Genomic DNA, 23676 nt, shown 5'->3' with positions numbered 1-23676 from the left:
CTCTGAAAACACCAAGACACTTGATTTGGTCTGAAATTTGACCAAAAGCTGTGCAGTGTCATTCCATATTGCTGCTAATATCACGCTAGAATAAGGCTCTAAGCTCATCCTAAACTCGAGGCCACGATGGACTGAAATGAAAAACATAAAAACTAATTCTGTGTTTTAATTGGAGACCAGTGTCAGCCTTGCATTCACATTTCTCTGCTCTTTTGTAGTTTTTTTTTTTTTTTGCTCCTTCTAAGAGAAACGTGAGTCACAGCTGGAGAAGCATATTTCTGCCTTTCAAAGATATATAAAAGAACAATCATGTCTTTCTGTTTTGGTAAAGCTATATCCGTATACAGATGCAGATAAACCTGTTTGTATCCTGTTGTTCATAAGAAAAGCCCAAAAAGGTCACTGACATTATTTCAAAATGAGACAAGTAATATTAGGAAAAAAATATAGAATTTTGTTTTAACAGAATTATTAATGAAACTGGACCACAGAAAGCAAAGAACAGAGTTGTCTCAGGAACTTAAAAAAGGTCAAAGGTAAAGGCTATAAGCTCAAAGCAGCTGGATGTTCCTGGGACTCCAGCTGCACAGAGCCAGACGATTAAGGTCCACAGGCCTGGAGACAACCTCCCCGGATGTGACAAGAGGAAAACCGATAACAAATAGAAGAGATGGATCATATGAGTGGGAACCAAAGAGTCCAGAACAACTTCCAAAGAGATTAGAGGTAAACTCCAAAGCTCATCAGTGTCAAAGCACACCGTCTACTGCCATTTCCTAAAAGAAGACAACCAAGGAGGACATCAAATAATAAAGAAGCAGGACTGGATTTTGCCAAAATGCATATTGAAAAGCCACAAAACTTCTTGGAGAGGGTCCTTCAGACAGCTGAGACAAAACAGAAGCTTTCTGTCAAGTCCCATCAGACTAAAAAATGAAACGTACTAAGAAAAGAACCCTGTTCCTCCATGGGAACATGGAGGAGGCTCGGTTCTGTTCTGTGGATGCTTTGCTGCATCTGACACAGGGGGTCCTGAATCTGTGCAGGGTCCAATCAAATCTCAAGACTATCAAGACAACCTGTGCTGCTCGGTCTCAGTCACAGCAGGTCATGGGTCCTCCAACAGGATATTGACCCAAAACAGATAAAACCATCAAAGAATGGTGCAGAATAAACATTGGACTGTTCTGAACTACCCTGAACAGAATCTCATCGAACACTGGAAGGAGCTGAAACCCTTCAAACCTGAGACAGCTGAGCAGTTTGCTCATGGGGAGTGGGCCAAACTACCTGTGGACAGGTGTAGAAGTCTCAGAGAGACTTATAGAAACAAAAGGTTGTACAACAAATGATCAAGTTAGGGGTTCTGTCTTTTTAGGTAAGGTCAGTTTCATTAGTTGATTTTTTTAAATATTTCAGTAAAACAAAAAAAGTAGTGTCTTATTTTCATTAGTTGAATTTCAGTAAAAATAAAAAAAATATTTTGTCCATTTCAAGTTATTTCTGTGACCTTTGTGGGTTTTTCTTACTTAAAAAAAAAGGTACAAACAAATTTATCACCGTCTTTTAATCATTTTAGTTGGTGGTTGTAGCTTTGCAGGCAGTCAGTGTTGACATGCTCACATGTGTGAATAAAGAGTATTTTTGTCAGGGAAACAAATTCCTACGGCTTGCACACACACAAAAAAAAAGAAACTTTAAAATTTGAAAACGGGGCCCAGATTATTAACCCTTCATGACAGCAAAACTCTCCAGTTGATGCTAAACTTTGCTTAACGTCAGCTGCAGTTAACTGCCAACAATCTTTATCGTATCTAGAGTCTAGAGATGTTTGTGGCCACAGGAATGAACGTGAAACATTGCTAATCTAGAATAATCAGGCCATTTCAGTAGAAAACCACACAATCTAAGATGATAACATTCAGCGCTCGGAGAGCAAGGTTAGAACAAGGCAACTCAGGGTTTCAACAACCGGCTGACACCGTACCATAGAATTTATCTCTTCTTTCCGGACTCATATGCCCAGATCGCCCTCATTTCTTGAAGTACTGGTTCCCAGAGCCGATGGGCTTGCAGGGAGCTGAGGGTGGAACAAAGCTCTGGTCTCCTCCACCTGACCTCTCAGCTGTCCCGAGGGGAAGTACCTCTCCTTAAGCTCGTGTTGCTCCCCTGTCCGCAGCTCGGACTCCATCGTGATGCTGACAGGTAATAAACTGCTCTGGGGCTCTGCTTCCGAGCCCAGTTCACAGTTTGTGTCCTCAGGAATTATGGGTATTCTGTGGTTGAGTTCGCAGCAGCCCTGTCCTGAGCAGGCCTCTGAGTCTGCATGTGCATACTGCACGTTGACAGCATAGTCCTCGGTAAAATGCCCTGCGGTGGCCCTGTGGACCTTCATCTCTTTGTAGAAGCAGCAAGGCAGCCCTTCATAGCTCACCTGCTCAGAAGGAGGACACAGGTGCTCCGGAACAAAATAGTTCTTAGAGGCGGAGCTCTGAAAGTCTACCCCCCTTTGACAGCGCCCCGAGGCTACAGGCCCAGCTTGGTCCAAGTCCTGCCCTTTGCACTCAGCATTGGGAGGAATTACCTCAAAACAGCAGCTACAGGCCGCAGCCCCAAGTTCCCCCGACTCCTCGAGGACTCCCTTTCCCCTGTCGGCGGCAGCGGTCTCTGGAGCCCCGGCTGAGGTAGTGCTGCTGTTCTCCCTGGGTTCCAGTGATGAATGACTGCTATAGTTAGACTCCAAACTGCAGTTGGAGTGGTGGTCCCCCGAGTTGTATCCCGATGCTCCTGAAGGAAGCTGGAGGCAGTCATGTCCCAAAGAGGTGGGGATCGATGAGTCCTCAGCAGGAGCTGTGGTGCAAGCTGCAGCCCCCGCTTCCCCAGTGGAGCCCCTACAGGGACTCTTACTCCGGTACACGTAGGGGTCGTAGTCGCTGCTCAGCGAGCTGCGGAAAGTGGAGCAGCTTCCGTACACCCCCTGGTTGCTGACTTCAGTACAGTCCAACATGGAGTCACTGGAGGAACAGTGGCACTGTCCCGAGCTGCTGCTGCTGCTGCTGTCACTGCCGGGACAGTCGGCCAGGTAACCACTGCACACGGAGCGGTGACCGTGGTAACAGCTCAGGCCAGAAGTGCTGCCGTTGTCTCCTATCCTGGAGGAGGAGGGCGGTGCCATGTGTACCACTGTAGGGTATAGGAGTCCTTGCTGAAAGGCTCTGCTGTGGTGGCCCTTGTGGGCTCCTGCTCCACCCAGCTGCCCTGGCACAGCGGGCCCCTGGCCTCCTTCAGGCTGCTGAGGGAAAGACAAACCTTGAAAGTAGTAGTGCTGATACATTGTCTCATACTGGGAAAAACAGGCTGCCCGGGAGAAGCTGCGCCCGTGGAACTTGGGTCGTTTAAAAGCAGCGTGATGTGGCTGTGCAGGGTAGGCGGGGGGTCCGCGGTGCTCCAATCTGCAGTGGTGGGGGTTGAGTGAATGCTCCAGATGCAGGGTGGGGTGGTAGCTCCGCAGAAAGGCAGACGTTGATTGGGGTGTGTAAAGACCTTGAGGATCTGGGTGCTGGTCCACTGTGAGAACAGTGATGGGGTTGCCGTGGGGGTCCATGCTGGTTCTGGTTGGGTAGGCCGTCACCTGGCCGGCTCGGTGCACCCTGCCGGGATAATGGACTGGGAGCATCACCCGCTGCCTGCCGTGGATTGCACTACCAGGGTCTATGCAGGCTGGGCCTGGATTTCCCTTCTTCTGCTCTGTGTTAGAAAAATAAACGGCATCAACACGAAATTCAGGCACGCTCGTTATATTTAAGGAACATTTTTATTGTTTAGTTGGTTGTTTACCAACTCACCTATGATGTTGTGTCTGCAGTGGGGGCAGGTGTGATGCTGGAGCAGCCAGGGGTCGACACACTTTTTATGAAATCTGTGAGTACAAGGGATCACCCGCAACTCCTGAAGAGAGAATACAAAAAAAATATTAAATATTTCTCCCGTCTATCTTCATTTTAAAGGTGTACTCCTATAGATTAAATCATAAATGTGTGTGTGTGTTTGGGGGTGGGGGTGGCTGCCAAGGTGAGTACGATGTAGTTGGAGCTGGGCAACAAAATAATGTGCACATCTAAGAATACAGTTTTGCAATCCGTGCACATAAAAATAAACCTCAGTTTATTAAGAGTGTCAACTAAAAACATGTCCATATGGTTAGATGGTTCTTTGTTTACAAACACTAAGAATTCTGTGACATTAGAATGGAAAAATCATGTATTTTGTGGCAATTTTGAACCTCAATTTTGACCTCATAATCCTGAATTATTTTAATTAAACGCTAACCTGCAACTTGATTTCATTTTTAAGGGTGAATCAATGTGGACTTGTTTAGTTAGATGTCCACATGGTGGCAGCAAAGTCACACAAGACATTGTGGGTTAAGTCTGAGACACAGCTTTAATACCATGCACCAAACAAAAACTAGATTCACGCTATAGCACAAATACAACTTGTAGAAATAATTCTGCAGGCTTATAAGAAGAATGCAAAAGGTTGCATTTACATGAAGGAATTCTAAGACAAAAGCAGGAGCACATGGAGTTAGGATATTCCCCAGCAAGAAGTCTGTTGCTTAATATATGACTCATCTTCAGGCTCTTTTCCACCAGAGCTTTTGTTGCTTACTTCACTGCTCAAAAACCTCTTTGATGCCATTCAGCCTTTTATATTGCCACTTCCTTCTGTGCAATCCTGGCGCCACACTTTGTTGTGTTTTCCTCTCTTCCTCACCAAAAAGACACATAGCCACAAAACACACACAAACACAGACTGTGTCCCCCTGGGGCGACAGGGTTTGTCCCTCCAGCATCTATGAATAAAGGATGAGCTACACAGTTACAGTAAACCCTCAAAGTCCAAGACAGTGACTCCGTCCAGGATTAAAGAAGGCCACAGTGGGAAAACAGGAAGCGTAATCACAACGCCATGCGCTCTGGGTACCCCTTATCTCTCCAGGTGCTCTGAAAGACTGAACTAAACATCTGAAAGGTAGCGGAAAGAACATGAGTAAAGATCGCTGGACTGTGGTCCCCGAGCACCTCAGGGGAACTTCCATTCTATTGTCCATGAAACTGCATTTTGTTTCATGTCTGGGGAGTATGTCATGAATAGAAAACAAACTCAGTGGTCCTATAATCACAAGGGTCAGAGTTGAGAGGTTTGGCTCAAACATGCATACGTGAAACGGCATCTTTAGATGGAAGCATCAACCAAAAGGAGGCGATTTTTCCAAGATTCCAAGATTGTGTAAAATGTTTACAGTTTAATTAGATTTAACGCTGTAAAAACAGCATTTCATGTACAACTACAATTCTGAAAATGTTGGGTTGTTGTGTAAAATGTAAATAGATGTATAAATCTCACAAACCCATAATTTATACCCAGCTAATAATATTATAGAATGACTTAAACAGTCTGGAGAAATCTCTGTGCAACAGACAGAGCTGAAAGTTGATACTGAATGGTTATGATCTTGGGGCCCTCAGGGGCCACTGCATTAAAAACAGGTCTGGTTCTGTTCTGGACACACTTCACCGTGCCGTCCACAAATGCTGCTTAAAGCTCTATCAGGCAAAGAAGAAGCCAGATCCAGAAACGCTGCCGTCTCCTCTGGACCAAAGAGGAGAACTGATCTGAGGTCAGACAAATCAAAATTTGAAATCCTTTTTTGGAAACCACAAACACCACCTTCTCTGTTCTAAAGAGGAGAGGGATCTGTTATCAGTGCACAGTTCAAAACCTGCTTCTCTTATGGTATGGGGGTGCATAAGTGCATCTTGTATGGGCAGATTACATATCTGGAGATAATATATCTAAAATCCTACATCCAATCAGAATGGGACAACATTTCCTCCAAAGCCTCCAGCAGCTGCTGTCCTCAGGTCCAGATGTTTACAGACTGATGTTAAACACAGAGGGGATGCTTCACATCTGGAAACATGGCCGTGTAACAACTTCTGAGATGTGTTGCTCCCATCAAATTCAAAATTACCTTTCCCCCCCCCACAGAATGATATAATTTCTTATTTCAAACTTTTGATGTTTACTCTGTTCCACTGTGAAAAAATATGTGGTCATGAGATTTGCAAATCATTGCATTCTGTTTTTATTTACATTTTACACAACATCCCAGCTTTTTCAGAATTGGGGTTGTTCACGTGAACGTCCTCTTACCTCCCCATCGATGTACTTCTCCAGACAAATGGCGCAGTCAGAGGTGGAGCTGCTGCTCAGCGAATCAGAGGCTCCACAGCTGCTCTCGCGCTGCCCTTTCCCTTTAGCCTTGAACTTCCTCGTCTCCATCTTCTCCAGCGCCTGGATGGCCATTCTGTTCATCGAGCTCTGCAGCAGGAGGGACATATTGACACGTCTAATGAGCCACGTGGAACCAGGACGCTTTGCAGAATTTACACTCGAGCTGCAAGCGTTCCCTGTTTGCAGATGTTCACCTCTGAGTGTCAGAGCGCTGATGTCACCGTTAAAGAAGACAGAATGTTGCAACTCTGGCTCCAGCTTTCCCTTTTTTTTTTGTCTCAAGTTGCCCTGAAACTAATTAAAAACCTGATAAATGATTTTGTAGTGGTGATTATTCTGATGGCGCACCACTCCTCACATGACAGACTTATTTATGTTGAGGCTTAACCAAACCACAACAGAGGGCGTTTCTTCCTTTACGCTCAATCACGGTGAGATAATTGCAGACATTTTAAGATTAAGGCGACACTCTGATCAACAAGAGAGCAGACAAACCAGTGTCTTCAGTTTTTATAGTGTTTGACTATCATTTTGCTCAGGCACAGTTAGAATGAATCCTTAATTAAAAGCAAAAGCAACAAGAATTATTTACTTCACAAGTCATTTTTTGTTAATTTTTCACATTTAGGGAAGAAAGCGATGTTACATGAGAGATGCTTGACAGAAAAATGAATATATATAATAATAATGTTCAAAAAGCGCCCGTCCTACAGCCACTCCTGTGTTCTGGCAGGATTACATCGGTCTTAACGGATGCCGCGGCAGGTTTTCTGCTCTGTCATGACATCTCGGTGCTTTCGGCTCAGTCAGCCAGCTTCTCATCAGCATTAATTAAATGCTAATCCTGATTCATGCGCCCGACATAAGCCTCCACTGAGAGCTTTTTGTCAACACGCAAGAGGAATCAATCAACGGCAGAGCTACTGTCGCCTGACTCAACGCCTGCACCTCCCGCTGAAGTCTCGGAGACTGGAAAAACAAGGCCGCGGTGCGTTTGGGTGTGTTTTTGTGTAACAAGTGCTCCGAAGTTTTGTCCTCTGTGACTCAAGGAGGAATGATTAATAAATAATGAAGTTTCTGACGTGTGCAGGATGAGTCTGTGCTGACACACTAACCTGGCTTCTCCTCTGCTTTAGTTTGATCTTGATGAGCAGGATTAAACACACCAGCGACACGACAACAAAGAAAGCCAGGAAGATGCCCATGTCGAAATATTCTGTGGGCTGCTGTGGAGAAAAGAAGCAGAAAGAAACACAATGTTTAAAAGTCATGCATCTCGTTAAAAAGTTCATTTTGCCTATAAAGATTAGTGTTTTTCATTTGTCAACAGTTCTGCAGATTTATTTACAGGTTTATTGGTTGCACAGCAGGTTAAAGTGCTCAGAGCTCCAACTAATTTACTTTAGAATACAAATAATAAAAATATGACCTTCACACTTTGGCTCCTGGTGCTTTCAGGAATATATTTAAGGCTGAAACACGAGACTTTAAATGATCTGTTTGGAAGAGAATTGTTTCCAGTTTAGCCTGCAGTAAGTGTCCATCGGTCTCTGCGAACCAAACGCTGCACGCAGGCAAGACTTTAAACCCCGACTTCCTTCCAGGAGTAGCATCTCGCGTATTATGTAGCTAAATAAGTGCAGAACATCAACCGTATGTCACAAATACAGGATACGACTTTTCTTTAAAAGGTCGCCCTAAAGCAGGGGTGTCAAACTCCATTCCTCGGGGGGCCGCTCTCCTGCATGTTTTAGATGTGTTCTTGCTTTAAAACACCTGCTTTAAATGGATGAATTGTGGAAATTTTTCTGGAGAACTTGATGATTTGTTGAGGAGGTAATTAAACCGTTTGAATCAGGTGTGTTGGAGCAGGAAAACCTAAAACTCCCAGGACAGTGGCCCTTGAGGCCTGGAGTTTAACACCCCTGCCCTAAAGCATGCGAGGGTTTATATTTTTACTATAATTTACGATAATAAAAACACCACTGTATAAACATTCACAAGACATTTACAGATGTTTCAACGTCAGAAAAGGCTCAAAGGTTCTCAGAAAGTTTGGAAAAGTTTGGAATCGTATAAAGGAGGATGTGTCGGAACCCTGCAGCATCCTAAAGAGTGGCGCTGAAACTGGGATGAACGGTTTTTATTAGCAGAAAGTAATGTGAGGATTTATCATTTCATGGATTATTTTGATTTTTCAGTCCAATAAAGCCCTTTTTTTTTTTTTGAGTCATAAGATCCTGAATAAAAGTTTGGACTCATACTTCTGGAAGTGAAGTCAGATTTATTTCTCCCCAGAAAAATTCTCCCATCAAGAAGTCTTTTCTCTCAGGATTTCATTATGTCAAGTTCTTTGACCTCAGAGTGTGCTGTTCTCTTTTCCAAACAGCCGAGCAAACAAACAGCTCTTTGACCGGCTGATATTAATCTGTCACAGCGCCGCGAAAAAGTCCTCGGCCTCGGGGCGGCGAGGACCACGGAAGAAAGGCAGAGGCTCTGATTTCACAGCTGGAATTTTCTTTTGTCCTCGCATCTGAAACGTCTCGGCGCCGTTTTGACCTCACCAGGCGTGTTTCGCCTCTCCTTCGCGGCGTTTATGGCGCAGGTTTTGTGGCGTGAGCTCTTACCCTCGGTGGTCTGTGTTGTATCCGAGCACGGGCCACTTTCTGCTTGTTGACGATGTTCATGAGCTTGACGGCGTCGTTGCCCTTCACGTAAACCACCGGTCGCTTCAGGGGATCCTCGGCGACCTGATTGAGCTGAAGAGACGACAGAGGCAGAACGCTTGGTTAAAGAAGTGTTTAGATTCTGCTCCTGACATGTCAGACTAATGAAAAGTATCACATTTTATTTATCAGGACAAATGTTAAGGACTGTAACATTTAAAGCTTATGCTAATTGTCCCCAGATGGTTGTAGTATAAAGTAGCCCCCATTTTTCATGACCTCTGACCTCCTGTCGTCTGTCAGTAACTTCTCTCAGAAGCTCATTCTGATCTGAGTGAATCCTGATTGTTTTGGGACAGGTGTGGACATCTAATCAGTTATTGACAGATTGTTTACATGCCCTCCTAAGGCTCGTGAAGAAAAGCGTGATTCACAGCTGAAATGAGACCTGGTGCTGCTGCTTGAACTCATCTGTCTCCTACATGGGCCTTTAGCAACTTAAGGGAAACAAAATTTCAACTATAGATCAAAGCAAAATAAAGCTTATTAAGATGACTTATGAAAAATAAAAATTAAACAAACCACAGTAACAGGAAAAGGGTGGCAGTCACTCATGACTAACTGCTTCAGTTTTATTCTAAAAATCTACAGGTAGGGAATTCCACATGTTAATCCCTCGTTTGCCCAAAGGAAGGTTTATGAGAATGTAGAAGGTTTCTGAGCATTTTAAAAGTAAGTGCAAGGTTAGAAAGACTCGACCTGATGGCTGTCTGCCTTGGATTTCCTGTCATCTTCAGATGATTCTTGGTTAAATGATGCCAGGTTCACTTTTAGGAGGCACCAAACTGAGATAAACCTCCTGTGCCCGTGTTATGAAGCGACCCCGCTCTGATTCAACCCTGACCTCTGAGGTTAAACTTGTACCTGTGCAATCACCAAACAGAGGCGTGGCCCTCATTAACGAGGGCAGTGTGTGTGTGTGTGTGTGAGAGAAATTTCATTTGAAAAGAGATAAGAGATCAAATATGTGGGAGTTTGCCAACAGGAGCTGGAGGAAGTAGTGGAGACTATATTCTTGGCTTTCAGCCATTTGACAAACTTTCCTCGTCGTCTTGTTTGTTCCTCTTCCTCATCTGATGAATAAAAACTGTAAGTTCAGAGGCTCGGGGGGGGGAAGTACCGAGGACAGAAACGTTACAGGTTCGTCTGTTGTTGCTTTCCCTGGTGAAACGCTGCTTGAACTGCAACTCAAGCCTGTTGTGTTTTTTTTGCATGAAAGTTTTTCACTTTTTAAAGAAACTGAGTCACAATCCTAACTTCTCCCCGAGCAACACTTGTCTTCATTTTCTAGTCTAAAATGAGAGAAAAGCAAGGTCAAGTGCTTTAACTTTCTAAAGCTTCATCTAATTTTGGCCCGGGGACCTTAATTCTCCCTAAGCTCCTCCTCCCTGCCCCTCGGCCTCGCGGCTCCTGTCTCTGCTGATCGCTCTGTTCCGACTGGAAAAGCCTCTCGGGGGAATTTAACACAGCCGCCCAGCGCTGCCTTTCATGTGGTCTGTGAGCAATCCCTTTTATCTCTCAGCTACGCACTTTACGACCCAGCAGCAGAGAAGAAGAGGAGCAGAGTGCAGGGGAAAAAAGAAAAAAAACTCGACAAGTCCAGGCCTGGCCTTGGAAGGATGAATACCACAGGAAAATTCTTGTGACAAAGGAGCAACTGGAGGATTATAACTCCCGTACAGTAAAGACACTGGCGTATCTGGATCAGTGTTTCCTACAGTAGCACACACGCATGCTCGCCTCTCTCTGTGGGCTCAGGCAGGTGAGGTAACGTGCACTACCTGTGCAATTATGAGCTCCACAGAGTTCGGTCATGGCTCAGTGAAAGCTGAACCTGGACATCCATTTTCAGTCCTCCAAACACAAGTTGGGGAGTTGAAAAGCCCAGAACGGTTGAATGAGCAAGGCTGATCCACACGCTTTGAACAGAGCTAAACATAGAAAGATCATTGTTTGTACAAGCAGCACACACACACACACGCAGTCAGACGAGCATATGACCCAGCCGCTTTCAAAAAGCAGAGCGACGGATTAGGCAGCGTGTGTAAATGCCTGGCTAATTCTAGGTGTGCACACACCTGATCGATGGCATCCGGATTCTCAGATACATCAAAGATGACGGCTGTGGCTCCCCGCTGCACCGCTCTTTTCGCCTGCCAACACACAACACAGTAATTATCAGACATATTCAGCAACAGAGCAAAGGAACACACAACTCAGGACAGGTTTACATTGTCAGTTCATTAGAGTTCACTTACAGCCACTAGAGGGAGTTCTCTCCCTGAGATTAACCCCCGTGTAGATCAAGAGAAACGAGAAAGAAAAATTAAAGAAAACCCAAGTGGGAGATGTAAACAAGGCAGTGATTACGTTCTGCTGGGACGCACATGTGGCCGTTCTCCCCGGTCCTCTGAAGCCCCATGATGTCACCCCATGTGAATCTGCACCACATTAAGCCAACCCTGTGACCAAAAACCAGAAACAGTCCCCAAATCGGGGGAACTAATGCACGATTTCACGTGACGCAACGCCGTGCCACAGAGTGGAACTGAATTCTGCAGAGCACGCTCCCGAAAAGTTGAACAAAGTTATCAAGGATTTCCAGCTGTAAAAAAAAAAAAAAAAAAAGAAGCAGAAGAAGAAGCAGGAAAAAAAAAAAAAAGTGAGCCGCTTTCATCTGAGAGTCAGGAAAGTCGGAGCACAGAGGCCTTTTGAAGAGTGCTGCTACAGGCAAGAGATAAAGGAAATGCTTGCATTTGCAGAAGCCCAAGTATCTACTTGCAGAATCCAAATTGGCTTCTCCTCGTAAAAAAGAAAAGTTTTTTTTTTTTTTAATCTTAACTCCTGCCCCCCCCCCCCCCAAAAAAAATCCTTTTTCAACCTGCTTGCTTCCCGCTGCCCTATTTAGACAAACGTTTTGATGTCTGCATTAGGAGATCTGAGGCCGTGCAGCGAGGATCATATCCTGGTATTATCAAGTGCCCTTGGGTTCGGGCCAGAACTCTTAATAACTGGAGGGAAGATCAAAGTGACAATGCAGAGCGCCGTGACGCCGCTGCCGACCGGCTGGAGAGTGTCACCGCGCCAGTCTGCAGGCGAGGACGGCGAGGAGCCGAGAGGAGCCGCGGAGGAGGCGCAATCGCTCCTTTCTGAGGTGGCAACGGTCGGCCATGTTGATGTTTCTGTCCAATCTGTCCAAAGAGATTTCAGACAGACAACAAACATATAAAAACTATATTACTGCTCATCAAAATCCAAGACCAGGTGTAACACACGTCTCCATCTTTAGGTCTGATGTTAAAGAAATATGGAGGGAAATCTTCAGAGGGCTCCGATGAGATTATAAAACGATTCTCGATGCATCTGGATTATCAGGTTTGTGAATAAACACCAGGAAGCAGCTGCTAGTCTGATGATGTGGAACAAGACAGAAAAACTAATTTATAAACTGAAACGATTATGACTTAAACACCCAGGGACGGCTGATATAAATGGGCTAGCAGGGCTAAGCTAAGAAGAAGATCACTTTCAATAAGTTTTAATTTATTTTTTACATTTTAATAAAGTCTGGAACAGCATCAGGACCAAACGGTCACAAGAAAAACACAGAATCCCTCGAAATGGGCTGATTATTTACCCCCAAAAGGTTTAAGTATTTAAAGAGATGATTTTCCTTTTCCGTCCTAAACTAGTTGGTTGTTTACAACCAATGATTAAGTATAAAAAATCTTTTTAAAAAGGGTTTTATTCACTTTACTGTATTCGAGTGTGCCCGTTTGTCATAAGTAACAAAAGTAAAGTTGCTTAGATTGAAACTGCTCAGTGAAATGTTGAGCAAGTTGTCCTGAACACGCCTTGAAAAAAAGGCTGAAATATCGTTAAAAATGAAACGACAAAGGTTTAGTGATTCCAAAGTGAGGTCTTCTTCTGCATCCTTTGATTTTCCTCCAGCAGAACTTCTTGGAGCAGAAGTCCTGAAGTTTTCCTCACCCTCACCAAGTGGTTTCTAAATACCAGCAGCTTAACAAACAAGTGATTTAAAGCAAAAAGTGAAGTTTACAACAAGATGAGGAGTAAAGTACAGGTTAGGGCTGTGCAGAAATAACTGCACCAGGCGGCTCTGAAGGCTCTAAATACAGACTGCTGCAGGGAGGATGTCACCCCAAGTGGGAACAATGTGGAAAACTTGGCTTAACTTCCACCATCTGGGATTTCAAAACAAATTAAGGAATTTTGCTCCATTTTCAACCATTTCAGATGAGATTACAACATCAGTGACATTTTATCAACTGTACGTTGAAACCCGAGGCTTTTTCAGGTCAGAGTGAAGCTAACGGGCTCTAAAGAAGCAGGATCTCATATCTAATAGTTCAGAAATATATTATCATCATGAACCTACACACAATTCAAACAACGGTTGGAGTATTTGTATAAATTAATGTAAAATTGAAAGTTTGTCAAACCAAATGAAGACAGAACCATTTGCTCTTCTAATAACAGATGTGTGAACGTTCTCCGAGCAGAAAAATGTCTTCATGACTTCATCAGGCTTCTGTTTTCAGACAAACATCAGTTCTGCCTGCAGCCACGTCGCCTCTCACAAACATTTCAGGCACAAGGTTTACAGCAGGTATCATCCTTTTTGACTTCTTCACCTGTTAAAACCAGGTTAACTTTACCTCTGAGACTGCTTCATATAAAAGGGCCAGGAATTTCTTGAAATAACATGGAAACAAAAAGCAAAAGTTGGGTCCGAGAACACTCATCGAGTTTCATAAAAGAGTCTAAAGCCTGAAGTTATAATCCGTCTCAATTATCCACCCTTTCTGTCCAGTTTTATTATTTTGACTGTCTTAGCTCATGTTTAGATATGTTTAGTTTCATGACTTTATTTAGATTGTCTTATATTTCATTTAGATTATACATGATTGATGTTTTTATTTCTGTATTTCTATATTTGATTTTGTTGTTGTAAAGCACTTTGGATCGCCTTGCTGCTGAAAAGTGCTATATGAATAAAGATAGATAAGATGTTTATGAATTCATCTTTCAGATAAATTAATGCAGTCAGCTGATTCCATCTTTCCCAGCAGTCAAAGTCTTAATAAACACATTAAAACAACAACATGCGATAAATGCAAACCCTCTCGCCTCACCTCCTCTACGTAAACTAACATCACTCTTTTCATTCTTTTTTTTTTTGTACTTGGAAAGTTCAGAAGCAAGCGGAGTGAAATCTCAGCTCAGCTTTTCCCTCTCACCCAGTTCTCTGTCAGCTCCACACCGCCAGGCCCCGGCACCGGCGCCCCCCACCTCCTCCTCCATTTAATTCAGCACAAGTCTGCTCCTTTGATGTTAGCTCTCCCAGTTAATAATTAATAGCTCTCAGTAAGATGCTTTGAGAAGAAAGAGATCTCCCTCCTGAAGAATCTCTCCACCCGGGCAGGCCTGCCTGCGTTGCAGTGCAGGGACTTGCCTGACAACAAAAATGCACCCGCAGGCAAACCGCCTCTTAAAAACACAACACATCTCCTATCCAAACTTATAAAAAAAGAAAAAAGAAAAAAAGCTACAACCTCGGACACCAAAGGAAGAGCTGCTACAGACGCAGCGCTTTAATGAGGAAATTCTGTTTACTCCACGAACCCAAACTGGCTCTCGGGTTTCAGGCAGCAGAGCTCCCGTGTAAAGAAATAGTGTGTGAGCAATCTGAGAAGGCATTCAGTCCTCCGCGGAGGAAAAAAGGAAAAAAGGAGAATAACACGAGAAACACAAGCTTTCATCCATACAGGTTTCATTAAGACGCAACTGGAATTTTAAGGAGGTATTGTCAGTACGGTTACTGGTCGATTAAAACACAAAGATGCTCAGATTTTAGCAATCTGAGAGGACAAATGCTCCAATAAAACAGAAACTGATATCACCCACAGCTGGAAGCCACAGGCACACCGTGTGTGTGCTCGTGTGTCTGTTACCCAATTATCTCCCAAACCACTGAACAAACTTTAATGAAACTTGCAGAAAATAATCACTGAATGCATGTCTGCAACTGATTGGCTTTTTGAGTCAACCCGATTTAAGATGGCTGCCACAGCCAACCAACCTTCAGAAACACAAAAATTGCAATAACTCAATCCATTTTGCGGATATTGAGCAAAAATTTGGCGTGGTAGTAGCTGAGACTGATTCCCAACATGCACTCTGAGTGCTAAAGGATTCTGCAAGATCTCTGTTGAAACTTTTGCCATCAACTATTTGGAGTAAGGTCCGTTTTAAACAGATTTTAATGAAAATACACAGAACTGAATGTACGTCGACAACTGTTTAACATTTGGAGTTGATCCAATTCAAGATGGCCACCATAGCTAATCAACATTAGCAAACACAAATATATTTATAACTCAGTTTAACAAATATTGAGCTAAAACTTGCTGTGGTAGTAGCTGAGACTGATCCCCAACATGTCCACACATGAGAACATCACCTTCAAGGTTTGACCAAAACGGCTCCAAGTCTGCCTCTTCTCAACTGAAGATGAGCTTGTTTTAAATGAAAGGCGGCGGGCGACATGCATTCAATCAATGAATGCTAGATCTTTGATTGATAAATGCATTTGGCAGGTAGTAGTTAAAAAAAAACATTACTCTTTACACCAGTGGTCTCCAACCCTGGTCCCGGAGGGCCACCATCCTGCAGGTTTTCCTTGTTTCTCTGCTCCAACACACCTGGTTTGAATCAATAGGTGATTAACAGGCTTCTGCAGAACATGAAGAGGTGATTTAACCACTGAATCAGGTGTGTTGGAGCAGGGAAACAAGTAAAACCTGCAGGATAGTGGCCCTCCAGGACCAGGGTTGGAGACCCCTGCTTCATACGTACTTTTTGGACCCGTTTCCTCACCGTATTTTAGCAGGAAATATTCTTGTTTCTGACTTCCTGACAGTTTCCTAACAGCTGCAGCAAATCTTAAACACATAAAACCTCCACCCGCTGATAAAACTGGGCAGTCTAACTGTGTTTATCTGAAGCAGGTAATAAAGACCCGACCGGTGCTTACCTTCCATTTATCACTGGATGGTTGATAACACACACAGTAAGCATGAAACATCATCAGCGCTGCAGCCACAGCATGTCAGCTGGTCTGAGCTGCTGTGATTTGGGTAAACACTGAGGGTTCGATGGGTTATTCTATTCAAAGCATTAAAAATAATTTATAACGGTGGCTCCTAAAGCCGGGGTCTGGACCCCACTGAGGGTCAAACAACTGAATGAAAATTAAACTGTGTGTGTTATTGTTATGCCATGATTTATTCATATTTTTAGCAATGTTTGTGTAGTTCAACGAAGGATATTTTAAAAGTCTTTGCCGTTATTTTAGAGATCAGAATCTGAGAAGTTTGGGGCCCTGTGGTGTATAAGATGTAAATGTTTGTGAGGAACACCAAAGGCTGGGAAAAGAGTGCTGCACAGCTAGAAGAAAGGCGAACAATCAGCTTGAAATCCTTTAAATAGTTCTCTCGAAGCTACCTGACTTTATCGGCTGAACTCTCGACCTAAACTTCGCGTGGGGGTGCTTACAGGTGCATCACAGCACTGCCTGGAAAACAAACGTCCCTCCGACCCAAAAGGCCCGAGAATCGGTGAACAATCTTCTCTGAGCGAACACAAACCACAGCAGAAAGCACAAAGAACTCCGTCTAGACACTGAGAAAAACGAAAGCTATGTTTAGCATCCCTAAGTAAGCCTGCCAGCTTGTAAGATCTGAGGGAGAGGCAGGGAGACTTCTCAGCGTAACACTCAATCCATCATTGGAGCGGACGCAGGGATTCTCAGATTTCAGGCACTTCCAAAACAAAACGTTTCTATTTCTGAATTCATGTAAACCAGATAAATCAGCAGACTGATCCACCTGCATACCTGCTCCTTCATCACATTCCTCCTCCTGTCCTGCCTGCTTTCTCCTCATCTGCTCCCTTCTTTCCTCCTCCTCCTCTTCATGCTTGCCTTTCCCCTCTCTATGCTCGGCTATAATTAAGGCAATTAAGTCTTCAGAAGACTCTCCACTGCTGTTATGCTGTAATTTCATGTTGCCTCCTGGCTTTACGGTTTATTAAAAGATAAAGGCATACTTTTCTCCCATGGATTTTCTTATATGTGGTCACCCCTCCTTTTTTTTTCTCTCTTCCATGTGTGCCAAGACATTATTTTCATTCAGCTAAAATAAATTCCAACTTTTGAAATGTAGCTCTGCAGCCCAGAGAGAGAAACGGGAGCCGCACTCGAAGCGAGTCGTCATCTTTTTTATTCTTTCACTTTTAATCGTGAAGTCATCCGTTTAATCCTGACATTTTAATTTCGACACCAAGTCATTTATTTTGTTCAGAGAGAACATTACTCACCTTCTCTCACATCTCCTACTGTTTGATGTCAACATTTCCCTGACGAACTGTTGATCTGTCATAGCATGTTATTGTATGAGCCGTGCATGATTTAATCAGCAGGTCTGACACTTGTGCTGCTGAATTTGCTCACTGTCGGGTCATGACAGCCTCAATATTAAGGCTTTCCTTTTGTAAACACATTGTTTTGCAACTATTAACCAATGATCTTAAATAACCTTGCTGAATGACAAGAACATTTTGTTTTCTTTGCGAATCCGTGAAGAATCTTGACTCACAGCCAGAAACGTTCACCTCAATTTGTTGAACAAAAAGGTGAAAACAAGAGCAACTTTGAACAAATCATGGATAAGTTTTTTCATAGATGGGCTCAAACCCCGTTTTTCTCTCCCCCAGCTGGAGCATTTTAGCCCCTGAAGCAGCCTAACATTCCCTTTCCTTTCCGAAGCTGCAGAACAACAAAAAAACTGTCAACAAAGCACAGAAAAATTCACTTGTATGTCACACGGGTGGGAGGGGCTGGGATCGCAAACCTCCTTAATAAAACTTCTAAATATGCTGCAAATCTATCAATATATTTAGTGCCAACACAAATTAAGGTTTATGGGGTCGTTATTTATGAAACATTTTGTTCTCAGACAGAGTTTATCGTTGATCATTTCAGAAACCATAAAATGTTTTCCAGTCTGCAGCCGAGGACACCAAAACTCAGAGTATTTGCCTTTTTCATTTAAATCCACATCAGTTTTCTGTCAGATCATTCTGCTGTCCTTTACCCAAGCTTGAGCTGTTAAATGTTTTCTTTACTCTTTTTTTTCTTTTTACTATTTTTTTATGATTTAGACCTTTTAGGACACAGGTCAGGTATATCAACTTCTGAAGCAGAAGTGGAAAAAATGTACAATTAGAGCAGAAACTGATGGACTTTTGTGGTAATAGTATCATTAATAGCATCATTTAGTGGTGTGATCACAGATATAGGTTAGGCTAGAGTTTGGGGTAGGCAATCCTGGTCCTCGAGGGCCACCATCCTGCATGTTTTCCTTGTTCCTCTGCTCCAACACCCCTGATTCAGTGGTTAAATCACCTCTTCATGTTCTGCAGAAGCCTGTTAATCACCCATTGACTCAAATCAGGTGTGTTGGAGCAGAGAAACAAGGAAAACATGCAGGATAGTGGCTCTCCAGGACCAGGATAGAGGATTAGCAGTGTCTCAGTGTGGTGAAACAGATTTTTTTTCAGGTTGGAAAGAAGGTTGTGGGGGTGAGGGAACAGGTGCAGAAACAGATCTGGGAGAGATGCAACAACCTCAGAACCAAACCAGCCCTAATCCTGCCCGACTACACTGATCCCTGACCCTGCCTCTGCCTCTGATCTGCACATCGGGACGAACCTACAAGCCCACACAGAGACACAGAAGGTCCGGAGTGTCTGTGACACCAGCCTCGCAGGAGATCCTCACTTCCCACAGGTGCTTTAAATCCCCAAATACAAAACAGAGTTGTGCAACAAACACAAAACCACAGGAAGTCTGCAAGTTTGTCCTCTTGGAATCCCATTTCAGAGGGAGATGTTTTTGTTTTCAACAAGAGGCCGTCCTCTGGATTGGTGTGAAAAGCCTCTGTTTGGGTGGTAAGAACAGCTGTGGAGGAAAAGCAGAGCTCTCTGTGGGACGGAGACGACACGTGAGACAACGAGACTGAGGGGATGCTTCATCCACTTTATAAAATCACTGCGTTGGTGCAGCTAAAATTCACTTTACCCCAATTTTCTTCAAATCAGCTTTCTTGGCTGGACTTCCTGACTGTTCTTTTTCTTCTCTCCCCCCACTTTGTCCAAACCAAAAACATCTCAGGTTTGCATCTGCCTCAGTGCACAATGTGGGGTGGCCATCCACCCACCATTGCATAACTTGAATTATACAAGTGAACTGTGCTATGAAAATATGTGTGTGTGTGTGAGGAGGCACCTCTCAGGAGGTCTGCCAGTGTAACTTGGCAACAAGCCGACCCTGTTAAAGAGTTCAGGGAGGGAGAGAGGTGTATGGGGAAGTGTTCTCTCTCCTGCTCATAAGACCTACATGGAGTCTTTATGTCACACAGAAAATTACCTGCAAGGCCGAGTCTTAACCTCACATTGGCTAAGATCTCTTCCTGAACTCTAAAAGTGTCTTAAACCTAAATGTCAGGAGCCTTTTCAATGTTATTGTTCATTTACTCTAATCAAAAACTCATTCTCAGCACAGAAAAAGGTCCAGATTTTCATTTTTTTTTCTTTTTATTCCTCTTTGACTTGATTGTAGTTATAACTTTTTGGCAACTTTGGACACTACTTCACTTGGGAATTATTAGTTACCAAAACGGATGCTCCCAACAAACATTTGAAGAGCTCTGCCCTGAGTAATCCTCAACATGTGACCTCAAGTGCCACGTCCAATTATCATGACACGAAGTACTCGAGTGTTGACCAAACAAAACGCCTTGTTGCAGATAGTTTCTTTTTATACATTTTCTTTTTAATCTGGGCGAGATGATGGCTTTCAAAGAAGAAATGTATGTTTTAAAACAACATAATAGATCTTCTAAAAATACCTCATGAATCATTGATTTGTTTTTGCTGAAACATTTAGGAAGGAACCATTAGATGGAATGGAGGTTTGATGGGTGATATGCACTGCTTCAAGGAATGCTGGGTCTTTAAGCTTTATCCAGCACTTATTTAATAGAAAAAAGACACCGTTACTTCGAGACTTTGAGGATTATATAAAAAAAGAAGTGATGGATGACTCAATCACTGCGTTTCGACATCTTGTGCAACACAGAGTGGTTTCTATCTAAATATACATGTTTGTCCTGATTGTAGCGCGCCACAGGCAGCACTTCCTGTCCCTGGCTGTGCGGCTCAACGTCTTGTGGTGTCAGGCGCACACAGAACGCGAACACAGATGTACACGCACGCACTCGGACCTCGCTGCTAATCAACCAGCCTTTTTCGCGTCTCCCGCTGCCCACGTCTCCGTCCTGCCGAGAACAAACACCGAGCCCAGAGGAACGGACGACCGCTAATTAAATTTCCTCTCCGTCCTTCCCATGTTGTTTTTGTCTCCGGTCCTTTTGTTACTCACAGGGAAAAATAAACAACAAGGAACAAGAACATCGCCCTTTAAAGTGCTGCTTTTCTCCACCTTGTGTCGAAGCAGGAGCTGTTTGGATGAAACTTGCATCGGTCTTTGAAACGAAGACTGATGAGAACACTTTTTTCTAGTTGTGGGTTGTTATTTTTTGCAGCAAAGCTCTGTTTAATTAAATCTTTTGTGATTTGAGTCTGTCAGTCAAAATACCATGTTCATTTTTTCTATGAGTATGAAAAAAGAAAGAAAATATTGCTCAAAAGTTGTCCCATTTCAACAAAAAAAAGACCCAATATTCTATCAGAATTTAGCAAATCTAACACATTACTGCAAAACTGTAAATAGATGCTTATAAATAGTTGACTGAATAATTGAGATGGTCATTAGTTGATGGATTCAAAAGGCAAATACCGATTTAAATAACACCTTTGAACCTGTTTCATCCAGCTGTTTTCATACAAACTAAATGAATAAAAACAACTGAGGAAAGGCCGAAACATCAACTATTTAACTGTATCAATGACGTGTAAAAGTGAAGCACAGCTGACTGTATTCTACAGCCTCACTGAAGGAAAAGTCCTTAAAAATCAGATCATCATGAAAGCTGCTGACTGGTATATTTGTTAACACTAAAGTAAGACATTTAATCTTCATTGTGGCAGAACCTGTTGGATCGTTGCATGAATAAAATAAACTAACATTCCTTGAAGCAATGCATGCCGCCTTGCATGCCAAAGTTCTCACCTTGTCTTAGTGTTCAGAGAGTGATGGAGATCATCCTCGGCTACAACCACATTGAATTTTAGCTCGCCGTCTGCAAAACTGACTGAGCTACAGCCATGTTTGTGCTTGATGAGGTCGATTAGCTGTGGCAGCCATTTTGAGTCACATGAAGCCTAATCTGATGAGAGATTTCAGTGGAGCTGAAGAATCTCAGTAAACTACCACTTCTGCCTTCCTCTTGAGTCATCTTAAATTGGATGATTTTCCTCTAATCTCTCTGTGCCTTCAAGCTGCTTTAGGAGACCAAGCCCCTGCTTGCTTGGAAAAAGAAGCTACAGTTGTTGCCCCGCTCTCGTCTAATGCCCCATTCTGCTGCTGAAGGATGGGTGGTGTCGCTGCCTGCCGTCTTCTTTCCCTGGGCAAACAGCAGAGCAGGTCAGGACTCAGCCCTGTCCGTACCTTTTGATTCCTGCTGTACAGCCTGTCCCAGAGGAGGAGATCGACTTACAGGGATTGTTTGGATCATTTGAAGTGGGTTTCAGTAGAGAGATTATGAGTTGTTGGTGTCCTACCTGCAGCAGACGGCAGTCAGAGTGACCTCAGTTTGGAGAATAAGAGAGAGATTCTCATGGAGTCAAAACTAACAGTTACTCAGATGACTTTGCAGCAGATTTCCATCATCTAAAACTATTTAAACCTCAAAACAAGTTAGTTATCTAATTGATGTGAACGTAAGGCAACATCAAAGTTAATAATCCAGAAACATTGCATTTCTTGTGAAAATGCAGCGTGAATGCTGAGTGCTGAATGACTTTGTTGAAGGACGAATTGTCAGCTGAATTGTTAGTTAAAATGAGCAGAACAGAAGTTAAAATCTGCAAAACACTAAAAGCTAAAAGCTAAAATTAACAGCAGCAACAGGACAGAATTAGTAAAAGCTAAACTTTTAAAACAATTGCTAAAATCTAAATTTAGCAAATTTGTACGTAAAAGTTAAATGTAGCATTCTGAAGGAATTGAAGAGATCTCAGTGTATTTATATAGGGAAGTGTATTTTAGATGGTTATTTTTTTAAGTATAAAAGATACAAAAACCAAAATTCATAGCACATAATTCCTGATCAAGGTGAAGGTTTTGATATATAAATGGTTAAAATCGCAGAAAGTATGCAAACGTAGTTTGACTCCAAAAACATACAGAAGAAACTAAAAACAGGAAAACAATAATGTGAAGGCAACCTTCACTTGAACCGCTATAAGAACTTTGAGGTTTAAATCGTTTTAAATGGACGAAATCTGCTCTGGAATAGTCTGACCCCTTCATGCTGTCTAAAGCAGGTAAGACACTGACAACTCATAACCTCCCAACAGAAACCTATTCTACAAAATCTGAACTATCCCTTTACATTTATATGTTTATCTGTATTTATAACATGAAAGAACGTAAATCTCAAGAACTTTACAAAGACTCTTGTTCCTTCAGCGTTAAGATAACCAGGACCATCATTCTTACGCCACACAGTCTTTATATAAAAACAAACATTTGCATTACCCACAATGCTCATAGTATAAAAATGTGAAAGTGCAATGTAAATACCCAATAATGTAACCTTCTGATTTGTCTTCACTCCCAGATTTCATTTCATTTTGCTCATCTTCCCACTTTATAAAGATGAACCTGTGCAGCAGAACTCCTGGAGCTGTAAACTGAAGTGTTGACTTGAAACATTTTTATTTGCTCCACGTTTCAACTGCAAACTTCAGTTCACAGTTCTACCCGATCACAAGACATCAGAGAGTTTCAGAAAACTGAGAAAACACTTAATTCTACCCTTCAACATGTCTGTTTTTATTGTGACCAAATTTGCACCTTATTTTAATTTTAAGCAGTAAATGATCTAACTTTTCCATCACTTTACATAGAAAAAATTTCTTATTTGTTGCAACTAAGTAAAGAAAGCAGGAAATGGCTGTAAATTGGCTGTAAAATGAATTTGACTAAAACATGTCAGCAAGATGTTAATATTTATAACCAACAGTCAACAACCAAATCATAACTTCTGAAGTTATTTACATTTATCTCCCACTGTGATAATGCTTTTGTCAGTGTCTGTGTGTGCATGTTCATTTGTCTGTATTATTAGCAAAATCTCTCATGAATTTGAATAGATTTTAATGAACCTTTCAGAAAGTAACCACTGAGTTAACATCTACAACTGATCAACTTCGGGAGTCAATGTGATTCAAGATGGCCGCCATTGCAAAACAATCTTAGCAAACCCAATAATGGCTATAATTAAGTCGATTTTCCAGATGATGATGTTCTTTCATGGACGATGACCCCTCTTTAGGGGTCACCACTGGAAGTGTCCTTCCTGACGCAGCCTGGGCTCGAACC

The 23676-nt window shown here is 42.8% G+C and overlaps 1 protein-coding gene across 2 annotated transcripts in view; it reads right to left on the bottom strand.

The window, feature by feature from the left end:
- Positions 1-218: 218 nt before the first annotated feature.
- The window catches only part of znrf3 (zinc and ring finger 3), a 65554-nt gene continuing 42096 nt past the window's right edge, over positions 219-23676 (bottom strand). Inside the window, exons 3-8 of one of the 2 annotated variants that reach the window (XM_017427773.3) lie at positions 11105-11179; positions 8928-9059; positions 7416-7523; positions 6220-6387; positions 3846-3948; positions 219-3747 (exon numbers count right to left, since the gene is read on the bottom strand). In XM_017427773.3, coding sequence (XP_017283262.1) covers positions 2015-3747; positions 3846-3948; positions 6220-6387; positions 7416-7523; positions 8928-9059; positions 11105-11179 — 2319 coding nt within the window. In that variant the 3' untranslated portion in view covers positions 219-2014. Of the gene's footprint in view, positions 3748-3845; positions 3949-6219; positions 6388-7415; positions 7527-8927; positions 9060-11104; positions 11180-23676 lie in introns of both variants that reach the window. The other variant, XM_017427772.3, reaches the window with a different exon arrangement.

Source organism: Kryptolebias marmoratus, linkage group LG1 (genome assembly GCF_001649575.2).
Source record: "Kryptolebias marmoratus isolate JLee-2015 linkage group LG1, ASM164957v2, whole genome shotgun sequence".
Taxonomy (NCBI): domain Eukaryota; kingdom Metazoa; phylum Chordata; class Actinopteri; order Cyprinodontiformes; family Rivulidae; genus Kryptolebias; species Kryptolebias marmoratus.
The sequence above is the reverse complement of the archived record's forward strand: the minus strand, read 5'-3'. Positions and strand labels throughout refer to the sequence as shown.